General features: G+C 41.5%; 1 protein-coding gene across 1 annotated transcript in view; it reads left to right on the forward strand.

Moving 5' to 3' along the window:
* Window positions 1-26,250, forward strand: part of LOC146610707 (plexin-A1-like) — a 280,809-nt gene that overhangs the window by 92,750 nt on the left and 161,809 nt on the right. The window contains exon 3 of the mRNA XM_085344897.1: window positions 12,274-12,405. Within this exon, the coding sequence (XP_085201023.1) occupies window positions 12,274-12,405 (132 nt within the window). The remainder of the gene's footprint in view (window positions 1-12,273; window positions 12,406-26,250) is intronic.

A 26,250-nucleotide genomic window follows, 5' to 3' on the forward strand; every position in this document is an offset into this window, starting at 1 on the left:
AAGCTGATAATTTATACGCACTCCCCCTTTGATAATGAGGCGTCGCGTTCTCGAGGTGGGGCTTCTGTTTACACACGCACTCCAACGCACATAAAACACACCGTCAACAGTGAGGTCTTGACCGCTCTTTGTCAAAGTCAACATATGCACACACACACTGAAGGAATGGCAGTGATGAAGTGTCCCATCCTCCTGGTGTTTGCTCCAGTCAGCCTGATCCAAAGGAAACATAAATGTGTTTTTGTGTACGTAAAAAAAGTTTACATGTAGTTTCAGTTGGAATTTTTAGCCTTAAAATACTTTTCTTTTAAATCCGTACTCGTCTGTTTACCTTGCAGACGGTGGAGCAGCGGTCCTCAAGGCCCACACCCCTCTGCTCTTGACAAATTGATGTAGTTTAGCAGTAGTTTCACTACTCACTGCAGGGCAGCACACACACGCATATATGCGAACGTACACACAGTGGCACCTACACATACTGCTAGGCTGCGCTATACACCGGTGTGTTCTGCTTGGCTGCTCATGTGTGTCAGCTGAGCTGGTACATCAAGGGAGGGGAAGCAAAAGAGAGGGAGGGAGTGTGACAAGAGAGCGCGGGATGAGAGAGGGACAGATGGATAGAGAAAGGCAGAGGGAAACAAAAAAAAGGAAAAGAAATGCAATTGTTTCTAAAGCTCTGAGGAGAGAGCGAGAGGGACGGTGGCGCCAAATCAGAAGTGAAACGCTGCGTCGATGCAAATACAGACTCACAAACACACATCACCGATGGAGCTGTGGAGAGATGAAGGTTTGTCCTCACTTGTCCTCATCTCGGAGCTGTCAAGATAAAACTATTATGGTGGGAGTGTGAAAACAATAGCTCAGGGCCAGCAGTTATATTTGGTGCAAGAATGCATTCTCTGGCCTCATCGTCCTCCTCTCCATCGACCCGAGCTCTTGGTTTCACCTTGAAGTCCTCAGTCTCACATGCTTATGTGGAGGGCATCCCCAGACGGGTAGAAATACTAGGAGCTATCCTTTGTATCAACTACACTCCAAACGTTTCCTTAGTGACAGTCAAAAGGTACTGAAGATGTCACTCATATCACTTGTTAAGTCATGTTATTGTATGAACTGTTGGGTAGTGGCATTCGAGGCAGCATTAGGGGGCGTATGTAAGCTGACGGCATTCAGTTCACTCACTTCTGTTGGAACTCAGGCAACGTGAATACGCTGGTTCAACTCCATCCAGCCGTGCCAGATGGATGCTGGGAGTTTACTGTTAAAAGGGAGTTTTTCCTTCCCACTGTTGACAAGTGCTTGCTCATACTGGGTTTTCTAAGTGTTGGCTTTCTCTGTATTATTATAGGGTCTTTCCCTTACAGTATAAATCACCCTGAGGTTACTTTTGTGATTTGGCATGATATGAATATTTAGCATTGTATAAATGCATTTCTACTCACATACAGAAAGCATATGAGACAGTCTGTCTTACCCACATTTCAGCAGTGGGTCCAAAGCACACCATTACAAGCCGGCCACAGCCAGACCCAGTGATGTCAGAAGCCCTTCCAGAGGTGCCATGGCACAGAGGGGATGGGAGCGGTGAGGGAAGAGAAATCTCCCAAAAACAGTCCTAGCAAGTCACTTAATTTGTCTTAAAGTGCCATCGTCAAGGTGATTCCACGCGATTTCAATGCAAATCGAGTCATATTGACAGTCTAAGTCAATATGCTGTCTTTTTTCATGCCAGTTGAGTGATTTGCATTATTCCACCTTGTTTCATAATAATGACACTCATTCCTGAATTAAGGGCTCTTTTATAGACCCCCACTAGCAGAATTGTTCACTTATTTTAAAGAAATTAGGCTTAATATGAGGCTAGATTACGTTCAGTTACAGGTGATTTCTTTTTTTTTTTGTTGGGTTTATAATTTATTTGCTTATTTCTGCCTCGCTACAGGAGCAGGCAGATGATGTTATTGAGGGAGGAAGTTTAAAATGAAGTCAAGACAGCAGACAAAAAAGTCTTCTTATCTATGTGGTCCTTGAATGGAAAGAGACATCTCCTCTTAGTGTCTCCTGGTCATAAAGTGTCACTTTATCGCACGCGATCCCCATCTGGGATGTAAGTCAAAGGGATATGGTGACATTTTGACGCTCCCAGTGGCCTGCAGTCTTCATGATAAATCCTCACAGTGCTATAAGTGCTAATAACCCGTGCCAAGTTTTTGGGGAGGAACCGTAAACTCAGTATAATTCAAACTGTTGTCAGGTTAAAACCTTTGAGAATTTTTAGTGTGACAGTATCTAATTGGTCTTGCTTACTTAGCCACCCCTGTCAACTTCTGGCAAATAGTGGCAGATTAAAGCGAAAATGCTACCCCGCTGCTCAAAACAAGTGCCAGCGCAGAGCAGGACCAACATGTCAGGTGCTCCGAATCAGCTCTAATTTTGGAGTTGTTGCGTGATTTCATTTGTTCCAAACTTTTTTTTCTTTCTTTATGAGATGGATCGCACTTTTTTGGATTTAGTCACCAAGCTAATGAGTTCTGGAGCCATCACGGTATTGACAAAGGTGAATTTTGACAGACAAACCTTAACTGTCACATGAAGGTTAGGGAACGTATTACAAAAACTGGGTCTCAAATTAAGACGGAATTTTCCCAATCTGGTTTTCCAGGTATAGTACCTATTTTTAGAAATACTATTTTACTTCAGTCTCACTTATCTCAGTCAGGATTTCCTAATTACTCAATTAAACAATTCAGCTTTTATGTCCCTAACCTACTTTTCTTCTCTTTTCTTTCAAGCGAAACAACTTTGTAACCATTTGTTTTTTCTCTTTGTGCTTTCTATGTAAAGATGGTCTTTATGGGAACTTTACAATAACACTAAGAAAGTAAAGAGAGACTGCTAAGAAACAGAACCTTTGCCATATCTAGAGTCTAATAGATTCTGAGCTTATGAAGCTGATTCTTGTTCTGTTGTAGTCTGCCATTGGACCCCTAAATGGAAAAGTTCCCGAAGGTTAGATGTCTGTGTAACATGCTGTGTAGCATTAACTAGAACTGTTAGAACTAGAACTGTCCAGATGACTGGAACAAGCAACGTTTTAACAAATGTTAAAACTACACAGCTATGCATAAGCATAGCTATACACACACAATACACACATAATAGAGAAATTTAGCCACAGTTATAAAGTTTTTTCCCCTGTAAAACTATCTGCACAGCTGATAAAAAAAAACAACCTGTGTTTTGTTTCAAGACACATGAGGGTCCCAAAGTTTGACCTACACAGGCCCGTCTGCTCTCTGCCTTTAACAAAATGAGTGTTTGATTTTTTTCATTATCAAACGGTATTAGTTTGACTTGAAGTAATATATCAGTACAATTCATGACACTGATTTCAATGGGGCTGTCCATAATGCCTTAGCGGACTCCAATCAAAAGCACTTAGTGCTGCATATGCTGCTTTAATACATGGAAATAGTTATTCAGCAAATGTTTACCATGGGTCCCAACTTTACACATCACATGGTATCCAGGAATTCTCTGTCAGTCTCTGACAGGTTAAAGTCTCTGGTATTGTATTATATACTGATTTAGATATTGTACTGATGTCAGCTCTCTCTTGGAAATTAGATTTTTAATCTAATACTTTTGTCCATGTAGTGTATCTGGACCCAGGACACTCCCAAAATAGATTCTGCATCTTAACAGTGTCACTTCCTGGTTAAACGTTAACGTTAACACACTTTTTGGTTTCTGTAACACACTTTTTTCTTTTTTTTAGAGTGAGAAGTAATTTTACATTTAGAGATTTAAAATTTTAGAAGCTTCGCCTTTGATCTGGATTAAAATAATGCAACTATCACAGGCAGGAAGAGAATGCTCAGTTCAATATTAGCTGAAACGGTGGGCATTTAGAAAAAAAAAAGGGCCGATGGAGTGTCTGGGTTGAGCCACTTTTTGGAAATGCCTGGGCTTTAAAGATGAAACAAGAGAAAGCAGACAGAGGTTTAAGGGGGCTCTTCACCATTTTAAAGGAATCCATTAAAAGGCATTTAAAATAATCTTCTCTGAGATTTTTCGGGGAGTTTTCTCCAAAGTTGAAAGCATCAAAAGAGAGAAAAACGTGTCCGTTATTTTGAAGCAACAAACGTTTCTGTTCTTGCTAGTGTTCAAGGAAGCACGATCGGCCTCCAAAACTTTTTATCCAGCCACAATTTAATAAAGTTACGCGTGATCATTTGGCCTTTGTTCTAATTTAAAGTGATTTGACAGTACATTAATATTTTTTTTAAAAAATCATTAAAAAAATTGTGTATTGGACTGAAATCAAGACGCTCGGTGTGTACTGTACGTTCTCTTGACCGCACCTCGGCACTGCTTGTTCTCTTTTAACCAGCGCCAACTAATGTTAGCTGTTAGCAAAACAGCTTCATAGTGGCATGCTGTCACCAACCAGCTGTCTGGCTGTCACTCTTTGTGTGTGTGGCTGTGTGTGCGTGCACGTGTGTGTGTGTCACCTGGGGCCCGGACTCCTGTTGTGAGAGCAGTGGTGCGACAAAAGAACGATGATTAATTTCACTCCGAGTAACCTGTTTCGCTTATGTGACTCTACCAAGCTGTGTGCACACTCGTGTGTGTGTGTGTGTGTGTGTGTGTGTGTGGGAGAGAGAGCGCGAGAGAGACCTAGACGTAGACTGTTTAGTCAGCAGGTGTGCTGTGATATGTTGAATGCCCTCCAGCCAGGGTCAGACACACACAGACACGCACACACAGACAGACGCATACGTACTCCATAACTGAGACAACTGCTGTATGCATCCGTCCCGCCAGCTCGAGTTCATCCCTCATTTTCTTACTTTTTTTGTATTTTTTTGACAGTATTTTCTCAAACTCTCACTGACTGCTGGCAGTTCTTTTGCAAAGAGAACCTTGGTGTCAGAGTTATTAGTGTGCTTGTGTGTCTTTCTGTGTGTGTGTGTGTGTGTGTGTGTAGGCCAACCTCTCAGCAGATGAGCCCAAAATCAATTTCATTAGGGATCATGAATACAATGAGGAGCTGTTTCACACATACACACACGTTCACTGCTGTAGATTTCATTAAGGAAATGCCTTTTACTCTTCTCTCTGTTCCCTGCGCCATCAAAGGGAGACTTAAACATTTAGGACAGTGGGTTACGGCTTGTCCTCGCCGCACCGTTGTGACTTCGGTTTCAGCGAGAAATGCTAACAGTGTTACTGAGCTCTTTTCGCCCCCTCCGCCCCCATCTCTGATTCCCTTTCTTCCTTTTCTTCCTCTTCCTTTGCCTTTGTCCAACCATATAATTAGCTAGATGTTTAACAGCTGAGGTTGGACAGGGCACTGCCATGTCTGGACACAAACCGGCGCCTGCAGAGTCACACAGTTGAAAGAGAGAGGTCTGTGTCTGTGGGGGAAGCGAAAGGACAAGGGGAAGGCCTGAATCAGAGAAAAGAAGAAGAGGAGAAATCTCAAAAAGCAGCGGGGAAGGGAGCTGAAGGAAGCAGGGTGAGGAGGGAGAGATATGGGAATGAAATGAAGTGAAGAAATGAATGACAGGGTATGGTGAACGAAGAAAGAAGCGAGGCAAGGAAAAATATTAGCAGGAATAAGTAAGTAATGGAGGAGAAAGGAATGGAAGATGGAGGAAAGGAAGTGGCTGGAAGAAAAAAAGAAGAGTAAAGGAAGTTTTAAATAAATGAAAGATGGGTCAGAGAACAGGAAGACAGGAATAATTGATAGCGTGTGATTGTGTTCTCCCAGCCAACCTGACCCAAAGGTGTGACCGGTGTTTGAACCCAGCATGGTATTAATCACTGCAGTACTCCAGCCAAACCTCATTACTCCCCTTTGTTCACTTTTATTACCTTGTCCTCCTCTACACACTCCTGACACACTTGCATGCGCACACACTGAGCGTCCCTCTCTCTGTTGTGCTACACCTCCCACCTTCACCCTGCGCTATCTGTCTCCATCACATCTCAAACCGAAGCCAGTCTGTGGGTGCATCTCCTCTTGTGCTACAAAACGGTAACGTGAAGGAGCTTGCCAAATTTGGGTGATTACAGTTTTGATGGCTATTAAAAAAATATTAACAGGCAGAACAGTTTGTTGATTGATCGAACCTTGGTGCTAATCAATCAAATATTTAACCCTTATGGTATGGTGGCCCTGTGAGGCCAAATGCACTGCAACTTAAGAAAACATCAGGAAATAGAAAAACACTGCAAAAGCACAGAACACAATAGAGATGGACTCACAAACTCACAAAACACAACAGAAGTATTTTTGGAGAGACAATAATGTGATGGAACAGCTGCACAGAAGTGACAGAAGCCAAAGTGTGCAAGGTCTGCACTAAGACACGCTTTAAAGAAGCAGAGGATTTATCGCTTTTGTCAGGGAGAATATTTGTATAATACTGTCAATAAATGTTTGCTATTGATGCTAACAAATGGCTTCCCCTCCCTGGTTCTGCTGGAGGTTTCTTCCTGCTAAAAAGAAGTTTTTCCTTCCCACTGTCGCCAAGTGCTTGCTCATAGGGGGACATTTGATTGTTGTTGTTGTTGCTGTATTATTGCAGGTTCTCTACCTTACAATATAAAGCACCTTGAGGTTACTGCTCTTGTGATTTGGTGCTATATGTAAATACAATTGAATTGAATTAAATTAGAATTTTATATCACTTCCTTTGTGTTTTGAGTGCTTTTGCTGCCTTTTTCTGTTTGCTGGTGTTTTCTCAAGTTTAATGCATTTGACCTCTCAAAGCTGCAGTATGACAGTGTTATCTGTGAAAAGGACCGACGTCACAAGCACGTTAAATAATTGACAAATGGTTCACAGATCAAAATATGCAGGAAAACGTTGCCAGCTAGTTGTCTTTATTTCAGCTAATGATATGACATCAGGCTTAATCTGCCTGTAAGAGAGAACAACAAAAAACAAACTCTCAGGATTTTGTGGACTTGCAACCTTTACTGTTTCGGTTCACTCTCGCTGCCCTCACAGTGTCGTCTTACAACTGCAGGCATCTAGTTTCAATGAAAACCTTCTGAAAAAGCAGACCAGAAAACATAAAGCAATTAAACATATTTCCCTTTAGAGCTGATTATACAATATGAAATGAAAGATTGTACTTACATTCACCTGGTCCAAGCAAACTAAATTACAAACGCTTTGAATGTTAGGAGCCTGTTAACACTCCCGTAGCTATGGGTAGTTGAAGCTTTAGGTGGTGTCGGATGCCGAAAGCTTTAAAGTTCTGCATTCAGTGAAATCGTTTGCTGTACGCTCACTCAGAAGACTGTTGAATATATTTGTTGAACAAACGTCCATTACCACACCTTTGCGAAGCAAAATGTGACACTGACAAATTATTGTGGAGTGGAACATGTAGTGGTGTTGTGATATCTCCCGCTCTGCAGGCAGAGTGTATTAAAGGCAAGGCACTGAAAATGTGACAGTGCAGCAGCAGGTCTGTTGTCACGCTTTGGCATGACACTGTGCTGGACAACACCAACAAAGACTGTACGGATCCATGACTGCAAGAAGTCCCCTATATTAGAATCATCAATTAGCATAACACCACTAGATACCCACTTCTTGCTGTGAGGGAGCAGTGCTAACGGTATCGCCCGTATAACAGATATTTCTACACTTGCATTTTAACTATTAGCTAAATATTTAAAATGTAAGACTTTGATACTTTTCCTACGAGACTCTTTGTCTGCCACATCTGGCTATAGGTTGTTACACAAATTGAGACGGAGATCTTCAAGGAGAGGACCTTTGTTAGCAATTGGATTTTTTTTTTGTCTCCCGCTGAAATTGAACATTGAGAAAAGTATGACACTGTTATAGAAGACAAAACCTTGTGGATCAGTCAGGGTGCATAACGGGTCACAAAAGCATGAGGCTTTGACATTTTCATACCATGTTTCAAAGAGTCACGTTTGTTTTCCTGTAGCAGAAACCAAAAAGGTTGTTCAGCCTGAACCCAAATGAGGCTTAACATTCCCCTTCAGGCTTGTTTGAAGATCATACCAAGGTAAAGATCCTACAATAATACAGAGCAAACCCAACAATCAGAGTGAGCACTTGGTGACAGTGAGAAGGGAAAAACTCCCTTTTAACAGGAAGAACCAGGTTCAGTTTTCAAATTTGCACATCTCAGCTCTGTAAATCTTTCATTAGCTCGTGACATCATAAATCCGCGTCACACGTTCAGGCCTTGTAAGCTGAGGTGAGCTCAGTAAAACAATCCGCTTTGAAGCCAAAGAAACTCTTTTATCAAACTCTGAACACGCATCATTTTTCACAGTGAAGATGTTGTGAGTGACAGGTACTTTAACCATAGCAGCAGCTGCTGGAATCTGATCATGAATCACTTTCACTTGTAATGGCCTCAGATGGCACCGACAACTGCCGCTGACATTCTCTTGCATGCTCTAAATATTAGTTTGTGTATTTTTTGTCTACCTGAGCAGTGTTTGTGTGCATTTAAGGGTTACAATGTCCTTAATATCGCCATTGGTTTGGTAATGAGTCTAATCCCAGGAGGACAGAGAGAGACACTGAGGTCTGAGAGTGGAACACGATGGGATGGAAAAGTAGCGGATGTGCCACCAAAGTCAGCACGTGGGCTGCAAACTCATCAGGAAAAGTCACCTTTAACTTCCATTCAGAACCCAAAATAAAGAGACCATCCCTCATCGGAAAGGTCGAAGACATGATGTATGTCTTATTGCGCTGTCCTTAACCGCGACGCGCAACCTGTTCCTGCTTCTTCAATGTACATCACCTGAGAAAAGAGCATTAACTGCATGCTTGGAATATAAATGGACCTCTGTGCAGTGCAGCAATCCCCGCTCCGCACGACCCTTCAGCTACACTTTGAGTCGCCGCATTGATATGCCACTTTATTCTTTCTTTTTTTAATGCATTAAAACAAATTGATTACTGGATAATTAGAATGCAAATAGCAGCAATTAATGTTCAGCGCGCTCGTCGGTGAATGGCACCGCTGAGCAAGATTTTTAAAAATATGTATGATTGTCTCGTTCTAATCAGTAAAAAACCACACAGACACACTTACACAGTCTGTTTTAATGACTCATAAGCTGTCAGTAACATCAAAGCAGTAGGCTTTATGGGTTGCTTTTTTTTATAATCATCCTGGGAGTAGTTGTAAAAGCATATTTAATAAGTGCCTTTGAAAACAGGTAGGAGCTTTTTCTTTTTTTTCCAAGAGGAGAGCTGCTTTTATCTTATAGCTAGGGCTTGCTGTTATAATAAGTTCCAGAAAGTGAGAAACTGGACAAAACAGGACCATAAAGGAACTCCAGATGCCCCCCGGTGTTGCTTTTCTTTTCCCTTTTATGACTTTTAATTTAGTAGAGCACAGATGACACTGAAAAGAGAATTTATGTGTATGTAGGTATGCACATGCCATGTTAGAGAAGCTTCTGTAAAATAGCTCGCCACTCTTATCAATTCTACATGAACCTGTGCAGCAGAGTGATCTCATGTAATGTGCAGAGGAAGATTATTGTAGGGTTTTAAGTGCTGCCACTTCATCAGCATGGAGTCTCTGTTTGGACACAGTAACTTCCCGAGTGCAAAGGTCACGGAAGGAGAGCAAAAGAACCTGCGGGCTGGTAGACTCGATGAGAATCTACAGTCACTTGTTTCCGTTTGCGGTCTCCTCTGTGCCAGTTGACCTGAATCCCACTCCAACTGCCCTCTGCCCCGAGCTGTAGGGCAGAGCACGCTCTTTGCTCTTGCCCCCTCCCCGTTCCGCCACGGTTCTTTGCTCATCAGGAATGATCCCGCAGCCTAGGACGAGTAGCAGTTTTAGAATCATCAAATAAGCTCTCTCTCTCTTTTCCTTACCGTGTCTGCGTGCAAATGTGCGAGTGTGCGACTGTGTGCTTTTCCGCTGCTGTTGACACACAGAAAGAGACAGGGAGAGAGAGCAAAATCATCAGAGCCAGAAAAACAAGCGGACGAAAGGCCACGCTCGCTCGATGTCAATAAAAGTTACGGTTTGTGTGTCTGTTTGTGTTAGTGCGTTATCGTGTGGGTGCGACGCAGGGGCGGTGGGGGCTGCTGAAACAAATGACCTTTGCACAGTAACTAGCGCGATGCACCTCCTTCACACAGAACAACAATAGCACGAGCGGGGAAAAGGCTCTTTAAAAGTCAACAAAAGTTATGCAATTTGCAATTTCTCTGATCAGATCACAACGCTCAGACACAGTCTGCTACACAGGTCGCTTCTTATGCAGATAGCATTCCACTTCCTTCGCCAAAATTAGGCAAGAAAACAGTTTCTCACTGCTGTAGACTTACCTCTTATTTCCCGTTTCAGTCTACTTTTATCCCACTGAGTATCTCCTCAAAGCTGATTTGCCAGAGCACTTGACTTTTAACCAAAGCCGCTTCCTCCTCTTAAGCATCAAAAGCACATACAGCGATGACAGCCTGTCTGTTAATGAACCTTCTGTTCAGAGAAAGATTAAGGAAACTCTGGTAGTGATTTGGCAGATAATAACCACAGAGACTGTTGAGACTGAGGAGGAGGAGGAGAAAGAAATCAAAAAAAAAAAGAGGGAGAAAGAGCTGGTGGAGCGAGTGGAGAGAAACAGAAAAAGTTTCAGCAGACTATACTTCTGTCAGGTGATGGATGAGCAGATGGAGGGTCGGAAATTAGAAAGAGAAAGATCCAGACATAGAAGGAAAGAGGGAAGCTGAAAAAGATTTACTTGCTGCTGCAGGAGGAGTGACCCTCATAACGCTGTAATTTTGTCAGGAGACTAAACACCGGCAACCAAAGAACCATCATATAGCTGCATGTTGTTGGTACACCCTGAGTACCGTGGCAACATAACAAATATTAGAATTGCAAGTTTGAAATAAAGATACTTCAATTGTAATCTGTCGCTTTTAGTAGCATTTTTTCGCCTGATGGCAACATTTTAAGGAAACCTCTGAAGTGTTTCACTAGATGAAAAGGCTGCGGTTACATGAGGTGGAAGTGAATGCATCATTTTAATTTCCACGTATTGGATGAGAAAATGAATGATAGTGTTGCACGATATAGTCAAATAGTCAGATTGTCAAAACCATCCTGAACATGACGTCTTCTTCAAGGTCATTTGTCTGGGCGGGGTTGCACTACTCTTAGATTGCCCCCAGTCTGACCACTTATACTTCTTCTTCTTTGACGCTCATTGGAGCTCGGCATTTGTCAAAACAGCAAACATCAGGGAGTCATATCAGGATGGTACGGTATATGTCTACATTAATGATTTGACCCTGGGGGATAATTTGATGTTAATGTTGAGGAGAAAAAACATGGTCCTGGTTGCACTTCGAACCTGATGTGCCTACTTTTGGGTTTGACTTTGTGGACTTTTGAACTGTTGTTAGGTCTCATCGATGGTGATGCTTCTCAACATGAACATTGGGTCAGTTTGAGGCAGGAGTTTATGTTTGGAGTTTGGGGTACTTGGTGGGGTCACATATGTTCCATAGATCAACTTAGAAATAGCAGCTGGAAGCTGGAAGCACTCTATAGATGTGCAAAGGCACATCCTTTAACTCCATCAGGTCTAACTTATCATTGCTGAGGCCTACACCAACCCTATATTATGGAGAAAGGCTTAGAAACTTGGATGAACCAAAGATTGCCAAGCGTAGTTAAGGGTTGTCCTCAGTAATGACTCACAGGCCTAATCCTGTGAGGTCAAAGTGATCATTTGTGACAACTCCAATCGTAACCCTAGAGGCACGTAAACATTCGTTCATTGCATTGGAGCTGTCAGCTGATCGCGAGCAGACATTCTTGGCTCCATTTGCCGAGGTGTTCTTCTAATGACCACGGTTTCAGGTCATACGTCAATCAACAGTATTCACCACTGTCACTGGTAGTCTCTTCAGTCGTTCATTGCCAAAAGTTATTTCTCCCGTAGTCTCTTAAAGTTGCAAAGTATTATTTACTTTCTAAGGTTTCTGAGCGCCACCTCGCCATGAATAGCTTCCGTTGCATCTAATCAGACAGACACATCAGAATGTGCAACTTTGATTGAGATGCTGAACTTTTTATTTCTACACTTGACTAAAAACTGTGAGCTCTTTGGATTCATTTTTGTAGCAACAAAGACGAGCATCGCGGCTTCTCTTTTTCACACAGTTGTAAAACGATCATCTATGACTGCATTATAAGCGTGGCTTTACCGTTTTCCTCTGTTCTCTTACAGATACTGGTGAACTCCATTTCCCAGCCTGCCGTGTTGTATGAAAATGTTGTGGTGAGCAACGGGAGCCCGATCCTGCGAGATTTGCTCTTCAGCCCAGATCATCAGTACTTATATGCCCTCACTGATAAACAGGTAGGAGAAGTGCGCGCACACACGCACATACACAAACACTCCAGATGACCACGTCTAAACTAGAGATGAGCCTTTTAATGTACAGTTTCACAGCTGTTTTTATGTACATGTACACTTGCTGGCATACTGAAAGACACACACACACATACACGAACACACAAACGCCCTCATTGCAAATAAGTGAAGGCTGGGAAGAGAGAGGGAGAGGAAGAAAATGGAGACACTTGAACAGCACCATTAAGAGCTGATGAGGAAAAATATATTAAAAATATACACGGGGGGAGTGAGCAATCAAGGTAATTACTCACATATAGTACCACATACTGGGCATGAACACATTTGCAGCTTAAGCAGCGTTCCACACACATGCACAGTTTTAGGTGCTAATTAATGTCATGAATTTTAAAATGCACCATATAGGATGAAGCCGTGCATACCTTCCTTCCACCGGGGATACACATTACACGCAACCCTTGAATGTTTACTTCAGGATATTCCTCACAAAAATCCTTGGTTCTCCATCTAAAAAACACCTGATCAACAACAGAAAATTACAGTTTAGCCATTGCACCAAGCGACCACAGAACTGAAAAGATGATAAGTATTATTATACACAGGCATGTGACGTTAAATTGGTTAAACTCCGTGGCCTCTCATTTTCCCACACTGACCTCATCTGCACAGCATTATGATATGCACGATCAAATCCTGGCGTATACGTGTCATTATCTCGAAATGCCTTTATCCATGAGAGTTTGATACAGCAGTCGCCACTCTCCCGCTCATCCCTTCTTTACCTGCACGACTCTTATCTCATAATGGTTAATGACCTTGATGTGATAACCTTCAACGAGACTTCCTCGCTACGTAGACGGTAACCGGCGTGTAAGTGCTGTGTAATTTACCAGCGATTAGACTTAATTGACTTCCACGTGTCTGAATAAGCACGCGGAGGAAGTGGAGTGTAACTGATACAAATGGATGTCGTAGTTGTTGACGTGACGGAGAGAATAAGAATCTGATCGGTCCAGGAAGCTGAAATGTACTCTAAAGAGAAAATGCCTAAATGCATATTGAATTACACTGAGTCGGGGACACACGTGCTGATTTTGGAAACTCGCGCTGAATTATGTATGCACACGAAGATAGAGTTGATTCATAATGTAATTTCAGTGCCCAAATTATTTATAGTTATGCTCCAGGTCCAGTTACAACATTAACACAATTAAATGCAGCAGAATGTGTGTGACCGCCTACATTTTTAACACTGCACACAGGAAAAGGACGAATTTCTTTTGAAATCTAAGCAGCTTGTAAAGTAACCATGTATCAACCCTGTGTCTGGGCCCTGTTCTGTTAAGATGACTCACATGCTTTTTAGTATTTCATTTTTTTCTGAATAGACACAAGTCCTTAAAAAATAATTCACTCATTATTCTATATATGTATTTATTAGTGCTGTTCAAGTAGAGCACATCTTTAGGCTAACTCTCTAAAAAAGAATAACATGTTAGTGTAGAAAGAAGAGTCAAGAGCATACTTTTTTGATAGAAAATAAAACAAAACATGCAGCAACATAATCATTATTAATGTCTGCCTCTTATTTTCTCATCCGATTACGTGTGCTCTCCATCTGATTATAACGTTTGCAGCACTTAGACCATAGCGGATTGATTGATTGTGATACTGCTATAATAATCCAGTGGCACATTATTATGTTCCAAGCATCGTTTGTTTTTTGCTTGGCTTGATCTGTCTAAAGCATTTTGGTACATTTATGGTTTTTAATAACCTCAGCCAGAATAATTTTAGATGTTCACTTTCTACCTTGCTCGCTAACTGCTAACAGTTTATACCAGTCTACCTCTTTTTTTCTCGATGGAAGGGATGCAGACACCTGTCAGAAAATGTATACTGATGACCTTATTGCAGTTAAAAGAATTTGAACTGTTTTTAACCTTCAGCTTGGTGCTTGTTTGGTTTTGGTAACTGAGGGTGCCTTACGAAATAGCTGATTAAGTCGACTGTTGGAGTCGTTATTCAAAAAAAGGCAATGTATTACACATTGCTTGTTACTTTCTTTGAATCGAATGCAATATGTTACTTAATTACCCGGAGAAAGTTATTATGTTGCACTAATCGTTACATTGCGTTCTTGTTACTTTGTAAAATGACCTGAAATGTGTTGTCTAATAATTACCAGTTAACAATTGAAACCTTAAGCTACAGTCCGACACACCAACACAAGTGTCATCATCCCAAAGAGGACACATAGAGGATCTTTCTTTTAGTGCTTACATATGAATACAAAGCTGACAACACAAGGAAAAATGGACAAAAAGAATTCAAAGTGATCGACACAAAAACATGAACCGGCAGAGAGAATTCAAGCTTCAACCCTGACTTCTCAGGGTTGGGACACTCGGCTTTAATATCACTCTGGGTTCTTGGCGAGCTTTGTGTTAGCATGCTGTCTGTCCAGACGCTTGCAAAAGCCTAAGTTCTGTTAACAGTATAATATGTTCTTTTTCTCTTCTGGATTCAGTCTGTACTTTACCATCGTGGTCTTGTCCTTTCATGCAATAAAATAAAAATAAAATGTTTGATTCTTCAAAAGCTGTACAGCATCTGCCTGAAATTATATGAATGTAGCACGAGGGCGCAGGGAGAAAAGAAAACTGTGTTGCTGCTGTATTTCTTTTCTATCTACCCAGCATTCAGATAACTAAAGAGCCTTTGTAACACAAGTACAGTAGGTCAGGTCTCAGCCCAGCTATGTAATTTATGAGGGCAAAATGATATAATAACGTTCACTGGAAACTATAATCCTCAACCCTTTGAAGACTGGATTCAAAATCCCACCAAACGTCACAAAAGTCAAAGTTAAAAAATTGCTCAAGTGTTCCCTTAATTTTTTTAGCACTATATATTGCTCTGGGTTACCTTGAGGATTACAAAGAATATTCATCTGTGAAAAGACACTCTAAATGATATCAAATACAACTTTAGGCCTCTGTCCAACAACTCACTGCTTCAGCCAGCAGTGCTTAGCAGCTGCTCAGCAGGATGAAGAAAGTTCATGCTGAGAGCATTTGCAGATTTTCCCTTCTAATTCCTTTCATCTGCAACTGCTATTGCTACCAGAAAGTAATTTTCAATTATTAAAGGTAGTGTTTTATTTTTGATGAACACTGATATGTCTGCTGCACGTTAGTGCAGTGACAGTAGGAGGTCAGCTGCTAGAAGAGAAGCCTTGTTGAATTCACAATGCTTCTTCTTTGACACGATCCAAGTTGATCCGTTACATTTTACTAATGTAGCCAGTGAAGAAGTACAGGCATTCACATGGAGGATTCTTTTTGCTGCACTTTAAAGAGGAATTGTTTTAAAACCCGAGGAGCAGATTATTATTACGAATCCAGGGTCGGGTAAAGTAAAAATAATGACTAGTGCCGCTCCAATATCAAATATTAAGAGCTAGCAAGCGCAAGCTAGCTTTAGGAAATCTGAAAGGTACATTATGTTTCAATTTTTGTAATCACCATGTTATATTTTGCTCATGAAATCCACACAGAAACGCAAAAACAACAAGGTGCAGTTTTACAAGAGGTTTCTGGAACACAGTGACTTCCTGGAGAGTTTGTTGAATGAGGGTTAACTTCATAGTAAGAACAACAGTCAAGGAATGCTAATTTGTGACCTTCAATGGTGCTGGTAGGGAGACACACTTGTTGTTTTCCTCTGTTTAAACCTTAGCTAATTTCCTGTTGATGTTGCATTCAGTTATACTGAGCGCCATCCATCTCCATCTGTCAACATTTTGAATGTTGACAGAATTACATGACGCATAACCATGTAAGCTCATTTTTGCTAGAGACCGATGCCGCAGTGGAAATTTGTTTTTTTTTTTTAAATTGCATATTCTCTGCCTGTGTAATTTTGTTCCTATGAAAGTCAGAATCACACTAATTGACAGAGAAGACAAAATGGATTGACCAACTCCTAGGAGAGCAGATAATGGCCTTTCACTTCCAGAGCTTCACCACTGACCAAATTTACAGTCCAGCCAGAGAATGAAGCAGAAAAGGAGGGAGCGAGCATGGGTGAGAGCTGAGAAGGTGGGAAAATATAATTGGTTTGGAGAATATGCTCTGTTCCTTTGTCTAACTCTTCCTGCTTCGTATTTGCAATATTCTTTTAGGGTTCGCATGTCAGTCTCTCTCAGTCAGAGTGAGTTTGTGTGGTAACTGCTCTCCCACTGGTGGCTTCACAGAGCATAGAGAGTAGAATGAGGATTGCCCCTCACCGCTGCATGTGAACTTGTGTTCCAGACAATAAAGGATCAGAGTGTGTGCATAGCCTTCTTGGCCTGCCGATGACGAGTCTCTTCCTAGCCAGAGGGTGCTTGGACACTAGTTAATGTGTTAGGGTTTAAGGTTGCTCGCCAAGCCTTGGGATGTATAAACTTCTGCATTTTTTTCAAGCCAAGAAAAACTGTATTTTTTTCCGGGGCTCTGAATAGAACTGTTACTCAAAGATTGAGTAACAGGTTAGAATTCACTTAGAGTTCTGGCATCTCGAAAATTACTCAGAAACTCCCAGACGGTAGTCCATGTCCAGTAGGTAAGGTGGGGAATCACACTGTAACGACTTTATTGTGCCAGACATAAACTGTATTTGTTAATTATTTTAACAAACACTTGTTTCATATATAATATGCAGTATGATTTGGCGCAGATTTTTATGGTGGATGCCCTTCCTGATGCAGCCGTCCTATTTATACGGTTTGGGCCAAAACTAGGGGGAAATCTACACCATAGTTATATCATAACTGCAAGCTCCTCTGAGACCCTATGACAGGGGTGGGCAACTCCAGGGCCGGTGTTGTGCAGGTTATAGATGTGTCTTTGATCCAACACAGCTGATTTAAATGGCTAAATGACCTCCTCAACATGACTTGTAGTTCTCCAGAAGCCTGGTAATGAACTGATCATTTGATTCAGATGTGGTGACCCAGAGTGAGATCTAAAACCTGCAGGACACCAACCCTCATGGCCTGGAGTTGCCCACCCCTGCCCTATAATGAAACCTAACCTACCCAAACGCAACAGCTTGCAGCTATTGCGTTTGGCCTGTCAATTCTTCCTGTGCATTTCCAGCTACTTTTTTCCCTACAGTTTTTGAATTTATCAGTGAGAAAATACGAATAATCATCTCAATATAAGGAATAATAATCATATCATCATCATAAGGATTCCCAAATGTCAGTATATTCCTGGACGGAGACCGTATGAGACTGTATAAGAAGTAGAAAGACTTCTATCATGGCTCGCACTGCCGATATAACAAAGATTCACGGCAGAAGTCCAAGTCAGCCTGAGGATGTAAATATGTCTCAGCATTGTTTTACTTTGGCGTTTTCGGCCTCTCGAGGGGAGCAGGACATGCTGAAAACAAATTACTGACATCATCAATGTGTAAAGTCGTTATATGTTGGCAGCCAGTCGCCTTTATATTGAAACATGGTGTGTTTTTGATTGGATGAAAGTTTTTTTCACTTATTTAAACCAAACATGGGAGTGCTTTTGCAATATAGGGTGCGCTTGATCTGCATCAATGAGAGACAACTTTCCGCTACAAGATGATCAGCGATACTCCACCCTACTGGCTGATGTGCATGCACACTCTGTGACAGTCACATTCAGGAGTGAGGTGTACCTTGGTGTTGTTTGTCCTCTCCTCCTCCTCTCTTCCTCCTCTTCATCCCTTCATTTTTCTCTCCTTGTTGAATAATAGAAATGCCAAGTGATGAGAGCTCAAACATCAAAAAGCCCATTTCCCAGCTTGACAGAGCAATTTACCTTTTCCCATATTCACTCGCACATAATTAAAAGTAGTGGATTGGACTGCAGCGTATAGACCGCATATCTGTATAGCAGCAGTGAGTCACATATAAGAAGGCTCGCGAATGTAGAGTGCAAAAACATAAAACTGATTCACCGCGAGAGGAGAGTTTTCGATTAGCGAGCGATGGATTTACACACGGCTCCTTTTGTGTCTTTGTGAGACACACACTCCTACACGCACACACACACACAGCCTCACGGTGTTCTTTCACTCCATGTATCTTTGTCTGCCTCCAGCTTTGGGTCCGTCTCTGTCTTTTCAGTGATATCGCATCATTTTTGTGCTCATAAAAACAAGCAGCGGCACTAAATCAATTTTATCATTGCTGTTGTTTCCTCGTTACATGTTCAAATTGTTCTGATCTAATAAAAGCCGCGCGCTAAAGGGAGATTTTTCATACTGTCATCACCCTCTGTCGATGACGTCACCAAGACAGATATTTCTTTTTCCTTGCGTGTCCCTATGGATGACATCACCTAACTGCTTGAAAGTAAGTGACTAAGTGGATTACAGCTCATAATCTATTGATTTCTGCTGTACCTTTGCACCAAAGGACTTACTTATCATATGATTATCCGCCCTGATTCTAACGTGCAGCTTCCTCTTCATTAATTCCCCTTCATAATGAGCTATTCTTTTATTTTCAGCTGGACTAATACAGCCTGAGGATTTTTGATCTACTTCTAGTATTGATGCAGACAGCACCCAGTCTCTGATCTTTGCTATGTAGTAACATCATGACCAGATTTGCACTATTGAACTCAAAGGGCAAGGTCACGCCACTGCGCTTGTAAAACAGCTTCATTAGGTCGCAAGTTAGCAGCGAATGGCCTCGCCCCCTCCTTCCCCTGCGAAGCCTCTCAGACAGTGGCATAACGGTCCAATGATGTACATCCGTGTATCGATTTTGCTACAGTACAGAAATGTACTGAGCTGTACTGGACTGCACAGTACAGAAACTCTACCCCTGGCTCCACATCAGACAAGGTTCATATTCAATTCACTCAGCATTTACTGTACTTGGAGGTCATGCAGAAAAGAGTGCTGTGTGCTTCTTTTATGACACTTTCCCTGGTGTTTTTCCAACTTTCAAGTGGCTAAAAAAGTATTATTGGAGACATGTACAGGATAAATAATGAGATGAGGATACAGAAATTAGGGCTGGGCGATATGACCCAAAATTCATATCTCGATATTTTTTAGCTGGATGGCGATATAAGATATATATCTCGATTTTTTTTTTTAAGCCATAAAGTAAGAACAAAAAGAGAGTTCTTAGTCAAAGCTGTGTCCCAGATGTCACACAGGCACTTTTATTAACATACAGCACAGATGTACATGAAAAATTACTCAAAATTAAATTATGAGCATTCATTAAATAATCATGCTCCATAAATAAAAGAAAACAAGGTTGTTTTTGTGCTAAACAAAGAGCTCACAATTGTGCAGTCAAAATATAAACTAAAAGACGCTGAGCGTAATAACAAAGACAGATTTCACAGCTGCTCTGTTCCCACGTTTTACTGTGTGACTGATAGCCTGGAGTTTGAAATCCGCTTCATAACCACGTCTCTTACAGGTGCCATTTATGGTCCTTATACACACACAGTACGGTAATATTACGTTGATGCACAGTACGTATCACTCCGCGAAGCTCCTCGGTAGCCGTAATGCGCCGACAACCTATCAAGCGGTGCAGCTCCGTAGCTGACCAAAGTCGTACTCAAACATTTTGACAGATTGCTGAGCGCCGTGTACCACATAAAATCGGTTCGCGGCCATCAAGCACAACCAGAATTCATACATAAGGCGCGCTATCAACTTTTGAGAGAATGAAAGGATTTTAGGGTTAGCGCTGTTAGCTCGTTAGCGCGGTTAGCTCGTTAGCACGTTGACGCCGTCCAGCCCCACGCATGGGGCGATGCGCAGTAACTCGTTAACGGAGATTTGCCGTGTCCGTCTTGTCGCTGCCTGCACGTGAAGCGATTGGGGGAGGAGGGGGAGTTGTCTTCAGTGAAGGCGAGGCGGAGTAACGTTGCGTAGAGACAAAAGTGGACGAAAGAGAGGCAAACTTGCGGCTCCACAACTATAATTATAACGTAACATAGACTATATCGATATAAAGGATATTGTCACATCTTATATCTCGTATAAAAATATATCGATATGTTTTAAAAACTCGATATATCGCCCAGCTCTAACAGAAATCTACTAGAAATGCCCTTGGCCCTGTCAGCTAATTGGTTGAGTTGAGTTTCGGAGCATGCCTTTGCATTTGTTTGCATGGGCGTATTGAAATTGGTGACAAGGAGGTTTATTTATTTTTTTAATGCTGAATATTATTTAAATGTTGTCTCTGAGTGTGACATCGAAGCCCTTCTGGCGTGCTGGGCTCTCAAGTTCAAGTGTAATGCTTCAATTAAACTATGAATTGCTTCAGGATTTATCCATGAAAAACACCCTTTTTAAAAAAATATTTTTTTGTCATATACTTTTCACAGCGTTTCACAGCTGAAAAAAAGTGTCTCCAGCCTTTTCTGAAAGACTGTTTCTAAAGTTGACAACAAGAGAGGAAGTGCTGCTTGAAGTGTTGATGGCGGTTGCTCCTGTGCTCATTAACAATCTGCGTGAAGCCCACTGGATATGTTATAGGTTGGACATGTAATGAAACTAGAAACTAGAAAGTACACGTCACTATCAAAATGAAATCTCCAAACCCTGTTTTATAAATGTGCGAAAGAAGAGAAAATGCATGGAAATACAGTGTTTTAAAGAGTTTGAAAGTCAGTATGAAAGTAGTATTTAGTCTTTCTTGTCATTTCATTAAGTAGTCTTCATGAATAGTTCTTCAGGCTTCTTAAAGGTCATTCAAAGCTCTTGTTCTTGGATGTTGGCTGCCTTTTGTTCAGTTCAAGAAGCTTCAACATTGATTCGTTAACGTTAAGTTCTGGCTTCTGGGGAGGCCAATCCATGACATAGTGTTGTTCCATTATATGTCTTCCAGATATGCTTTCACTCCATTGGCACTGTGCTTCCAGATCATTGTCATGCCGAAAAATGAAGCTATTGCTGATCAGATGTTTTCCAGATGATATTGTGTGGTGGATCAAAATGTGAGGGTAGCTTTTTGCAAATCTAGTGGCATCACTTTTGGCAAGATCCCCAACACCACTTGCTGAAACGCAGCCCACATCACGATAGAGCTTCCACCATGTTTTGCAGATGGCCGTGGACACTTACAGCTGTACCTCTGTTAAGACCTCCACTCCTCCACTCATTTTCAGTCCAGTTCTTGTGTAATTTAGCATATCTCACTCTTTTCTCCCTGTTTCCCTTCCTTGGGAAAGAATGGCTTCTTGACAGCGACCCTTCTACGGAGACCATTTCTGGTAAGACTTTAGCAAATGGTAGATAGATCAACTGAAGGGCCAGATATATCTCTCAGGTCCTTATGTCAGGTCTCCTGTTTCTCAAGGACATGACTTTCAGACATTGTTCATCTGCTGTAGATAGTATTTTAGTCCTGCTGCTTTTTCTTTCGAAATACACCCTTCCTGTTTAATCACATTTTATAAGGACGTGATGCACACTGTGCTGAGATATGCCAAGGTTTTAGCTGTTAGCAAGTTTTTGAAATCAAACTGTTGCTGCAAAAAAAAGCTTTTTTGTGCTTGTCAAATGGTGTTATGTTTGGTAATTGATTCAAAACAAGAAATGGGAACAATTTATGTAATTATGCGACCGGCGACTAGTAAAAAAAAAAAAGTGCTTTAAAATTGGTTCAACACTGGTTCATCCTGCGAGTTAGGGGCCTTTTTTACATTGGCCAGAGTTAAATGGTTTAACAAACAAAAAAATGCTACTTTCAAATTTTTCAGGCATGAAGACTGGACTAAAATTAATGAATAAGCTGCAAATGTCCATAAAAAAGCTTTGAAAGACCTTCGGAAATCCTATTTCTCAAGAACACTATAGAAATGGAAATAAAGTCAAGCTCCTTGGAAGGAAAATATAAAAATAAGAGGTGTGGCTCAAGACTTTTGAACACTGATGGCACTACTGATGTCTAAAACGTTTAAAAAACGAATGAGAACTTTTGAAATCTTGAATTTAATTGTATTTCTGAAAGACTTGACGGCGTGCATTTACATATTTTAAAAAAAATTGCACTGGCATCTTTTCAGATGACATATCTTTCTCCTCACCGACACACAAACACGGATGCGCACAAATCCTTGCTGTCTGTCAGCGAAGGCAGAGAGATGACTGATCGGCTGATCAGAATGTGATTTGTGAGACAGTCAAAGAGACAGACAGTGAAACGGAGAGCGATGGAGAAGTCTTAATGTGGTTGGGAGCAACAGCGTGACTTGGGTTTAAAAAAAAAAAGAAACAGGCTGAAGCTGATTTGTAAAATCTCAGTGACTGAGAGCGTGAGATAAAGAGACAGGAAGTCAAGAAGGACTTAGGAGGCCATCCTAGATCATTTTGGTTTCATTGCTCGTGCAGATTTCTGGTGCCATGAATCATGCATATCTGTGGCTAAGAAGACAATATATGTAAAATAATATGTTTGTTTTATAGGTTTATTTATATAGATCTTTTCATCTCTTTCATCTTGCACATGCTAACGCTGTACTGCAAATAGTAAATAATCAACTTAGCTTAGCATAAATACTGGAAACAGGGTGTACAAACAGTAGGGTGTTGAGTTTCTCAACACAGACTCAACCCAGTGTTTCCCTTTATTGTCATCTTGGGAATGTGAGTACTACGTGAACTTATGCAAGGAAGAATGCACTTTTAAAGGGTTGACTCTACAAGAGTTTGTTTTCTTGCTAAGCTCTGTATTGTTCCCCTCTCTGCCTGTTTCTGCCCAAGTTTGTGTCTCGCAGTGGCTACTTGTGATCTATGGCCTCATTTGGTGTGTTTTTGGTCTGTCCAGCCAAATTCATGACAGATGAGGGCATATCAGAAAGATAGAAAGGCAGAGAACAGGGGAATGGATATGAGACTTTATTTATTTTTCTTAAACAAGCACTACTGAAACTGATATTCGGACTGTCCATTATTTTTGTGTGTTTATAAGTCATCCAGCATCGTTTCAGTGTATCCTTTGCACATAATTTAAAGTGTAAGTTGTGCATTCAAACATTGCACCTCAGCGTGCTTACATTACCACAGATAGCATATTTGCATGCACTTAGTTGCTGGTAACGTGTGCATTTGTGCAGTAGTCTTAGAATTGGGCTCATCCATCAGCCTATTGTGTAGTGATAGCGCCTTATATTCCTCGCCATATTATACAGATGGGACAATTACAGCTAGGCCTATAGCGGCAGCTAGCTTGGGACCAAAAGGGCCCCATATGTGGAATGAAACATCAGTCGCAATTGCATTTGTGTGTCTTTCTCATCTATCCTTCCCTGTATTCCTCATTTCCACCCTCCTCCATCTAATCCACCTCCCCCACCCCACAACCGCCACCCTCCTCCTTCCTCTCATCTGCCACTAGGCAAATTAAGAGGCTCTCTATCATGACCCAAATGAGAGAGGCTCATTTGTAGCAGTTATTTATTTGTAATAAACTCTCCCCCAGTCATCTCCTCAGCTCTGCTCTCTCTCTACCCTCCACTCTGGAAACATGGCAAAAAAGAAAGAGAAAAAGCATCTGAATGCTGCTGGGGATACACCCCCCCCCCCATTCAAACACTGTCCATTATCATTTGAAGACTAAAATGAATGTTTAAAATGGACATTTTCCCTCCGTGATCTCATTCTTTCTGTCTTCCACTACCTCTTCTCCTAATTCCCCTGTCCTCCCCCAGCCTCACCTCCCGCCACTGTCCACAGATGAATGTGTTTCCCCTCGGCAGCAGCAAATAGGCCACGGATGAAAATGCCATATTTAATATAAATAGGTGGTGCTCACTTATGTACTGTCTCGCTCACACACACACACACACACACACACACACACACACACACACACACACACACACACACACGCCAATGCTCCCCAGCCACCTCAGTAAGACAAAGAGTCTTTGGCTGAGCATCTCCCGTTTCCCATCCCATTATCTGTTTTCTAAAACTCAATAATTGAACTGTTCCAATGGAATACATCATCTGGCCCACTATCACAAAATCCCATTGAATAAACTTCTCTCCCTGGCTATTGTGCTTGAGCATGACATGTTTTTTCTTTCCGTCCTCCCTTTATCAGATAGGCTGTATAACTAGCGTGGTATTTGTCCAGGCGCAAGTAATGACTGCAATTTGCTGCTATTTGATGTCCTGTAAAGGGCCTGGGCCTTGTAATGGTAGCATTATAATAGTTACCAGGCACAGGTTACTATTACCATGTTATGAATCTGCCATAAGCTATTGTGTCCAACTGTACATTAGAGTGACACAGGAGGAGGATATGTACAGACTGCGAAAGAGATGCTGGGATTACTGACATCTAGTTGCGGTATTTGCTGTTTGTATTAAAGCTGTCTTGGGATGTAATGTGCAATTGGCTCATATAAGGAACGGAGTTTACCATTATACTTTAATCCAGTCCTGCATTTATAAGTTAGACTGCAATTATTTGCAAACCTTCACCAATCTGTCTGACAGTGGTTGCAGTGAGTTTGAGTCATGCAGGAATTATTTAGACAGATCTTTTTGCCAAGATCACCGGTCGCCCAGAGGTGAAGGGTGTTGTATGGTGAACCTCTGGGTGACCGGTTGGTTGCTTCAAATACTCGCAGTCGGTCACCAAATGTGAAAAATTTCAGTGCAGTCACCTGGCAACCACAGATTTTTTCTCCAGTTTGCAAGGAGGTTATCGTCCCATTTTTACTGTAGTATGACTGAGCCATGAAAATATTAAAGGATAGACCTGACAATCATGTAGGGTTCATCAAAGCAGATTGAGTTCATTGTTAAGTTGAGACAGACACACTGTTTTCCCCATACTATCTACAACTTGAGCAGCTCCTACCCAAATGCTCTTCTGGTGGTCATCAGAGGCTGCTTTGGGAGGTGAGAATCATGTGAATGGGGAAGATTTTGAGCAGCGGAAGGTGCTGTAAGCAGAGCAACAGAGAGTACAGGAAATTGGGATTTTTTTTAAAAAGTATGTTGACATTAAAACCAACATATGCAATCATGTCTGATCAATCATGCGGCAGCTGTTCAAGAATAAGACATTAAAAGAGCATGATTCAACATTTGAAGTTTAATAAGTTGAAAAATGGTACGGTGAAGGTAGGGTTTCTTCTTTGAAGCTTTTTCCACTGCTGCGTCTGCAGCTGCCATTAGAATTCATCCTCACCACCTTCCAGCTCACCTGGTGTGCCTCCTGCCTCTGCAGTGTTATTGATGTCGTACCTCGCCTATCTGAGGAAGCAGGAGGTGTGCATGCACGTTCTCGTGTGTGAATGCATCCTGGGTGGTCAGTGATGTATTTAAGAATTTAACAACTGCCCCAGAAAACTTGTCTCAAACTCTCAATTTAGTCCAGAGAGTAACTTTCTCACTGGCGTGTGCTTGTGTGTGTGTGCTTGCCTGAGGCAGTTTCCTGTCTGCCAATCTACCTGTCACTGCCAAACAGCATCCAGTAAGTTCAGATAAAATACACAGATTCTGATACGCTGCAGATTACGGATTTATAAAAGAAAAAGATTAAACCTGAATGTGCACAGGTGTGATTAAAGCATTTTGCAAGGGATAATTAGTCAACTTCTTCTACACTTTGGGTATAATCCAGTGTAACTTGTCCTTCCCGATTATCTTGCAAACAGAAGGTGAAGGCAGCAGTATACAACATGCATGTTCAATAATAATTGCAGCCATCTGTTGACTTCTCAATGCTAATTTCTGCAAGTTTCACCGTGGCCTGATGTTCAGATACATCTTCAGTTGCGCTTTAAGAGACTGATACATTTG

This window comes from Diplotaxodon limnothrissa, linkage group LG20 (genome assembly GCF_057381915.1).
Source record: "Diplotaxodon limnothrissa isolate DT_005_m linkage group LG20, D_limnothrissa_male_GT1.1, whole genome shotgun sequence".
Classification (NCBI taxonomy): Eukaryota; Metazoa; Chordata; class Actinopteri; order Cichliformes; family Cichlidae; genus Diplotaxodon; species Diplotaxodon limnothrissa.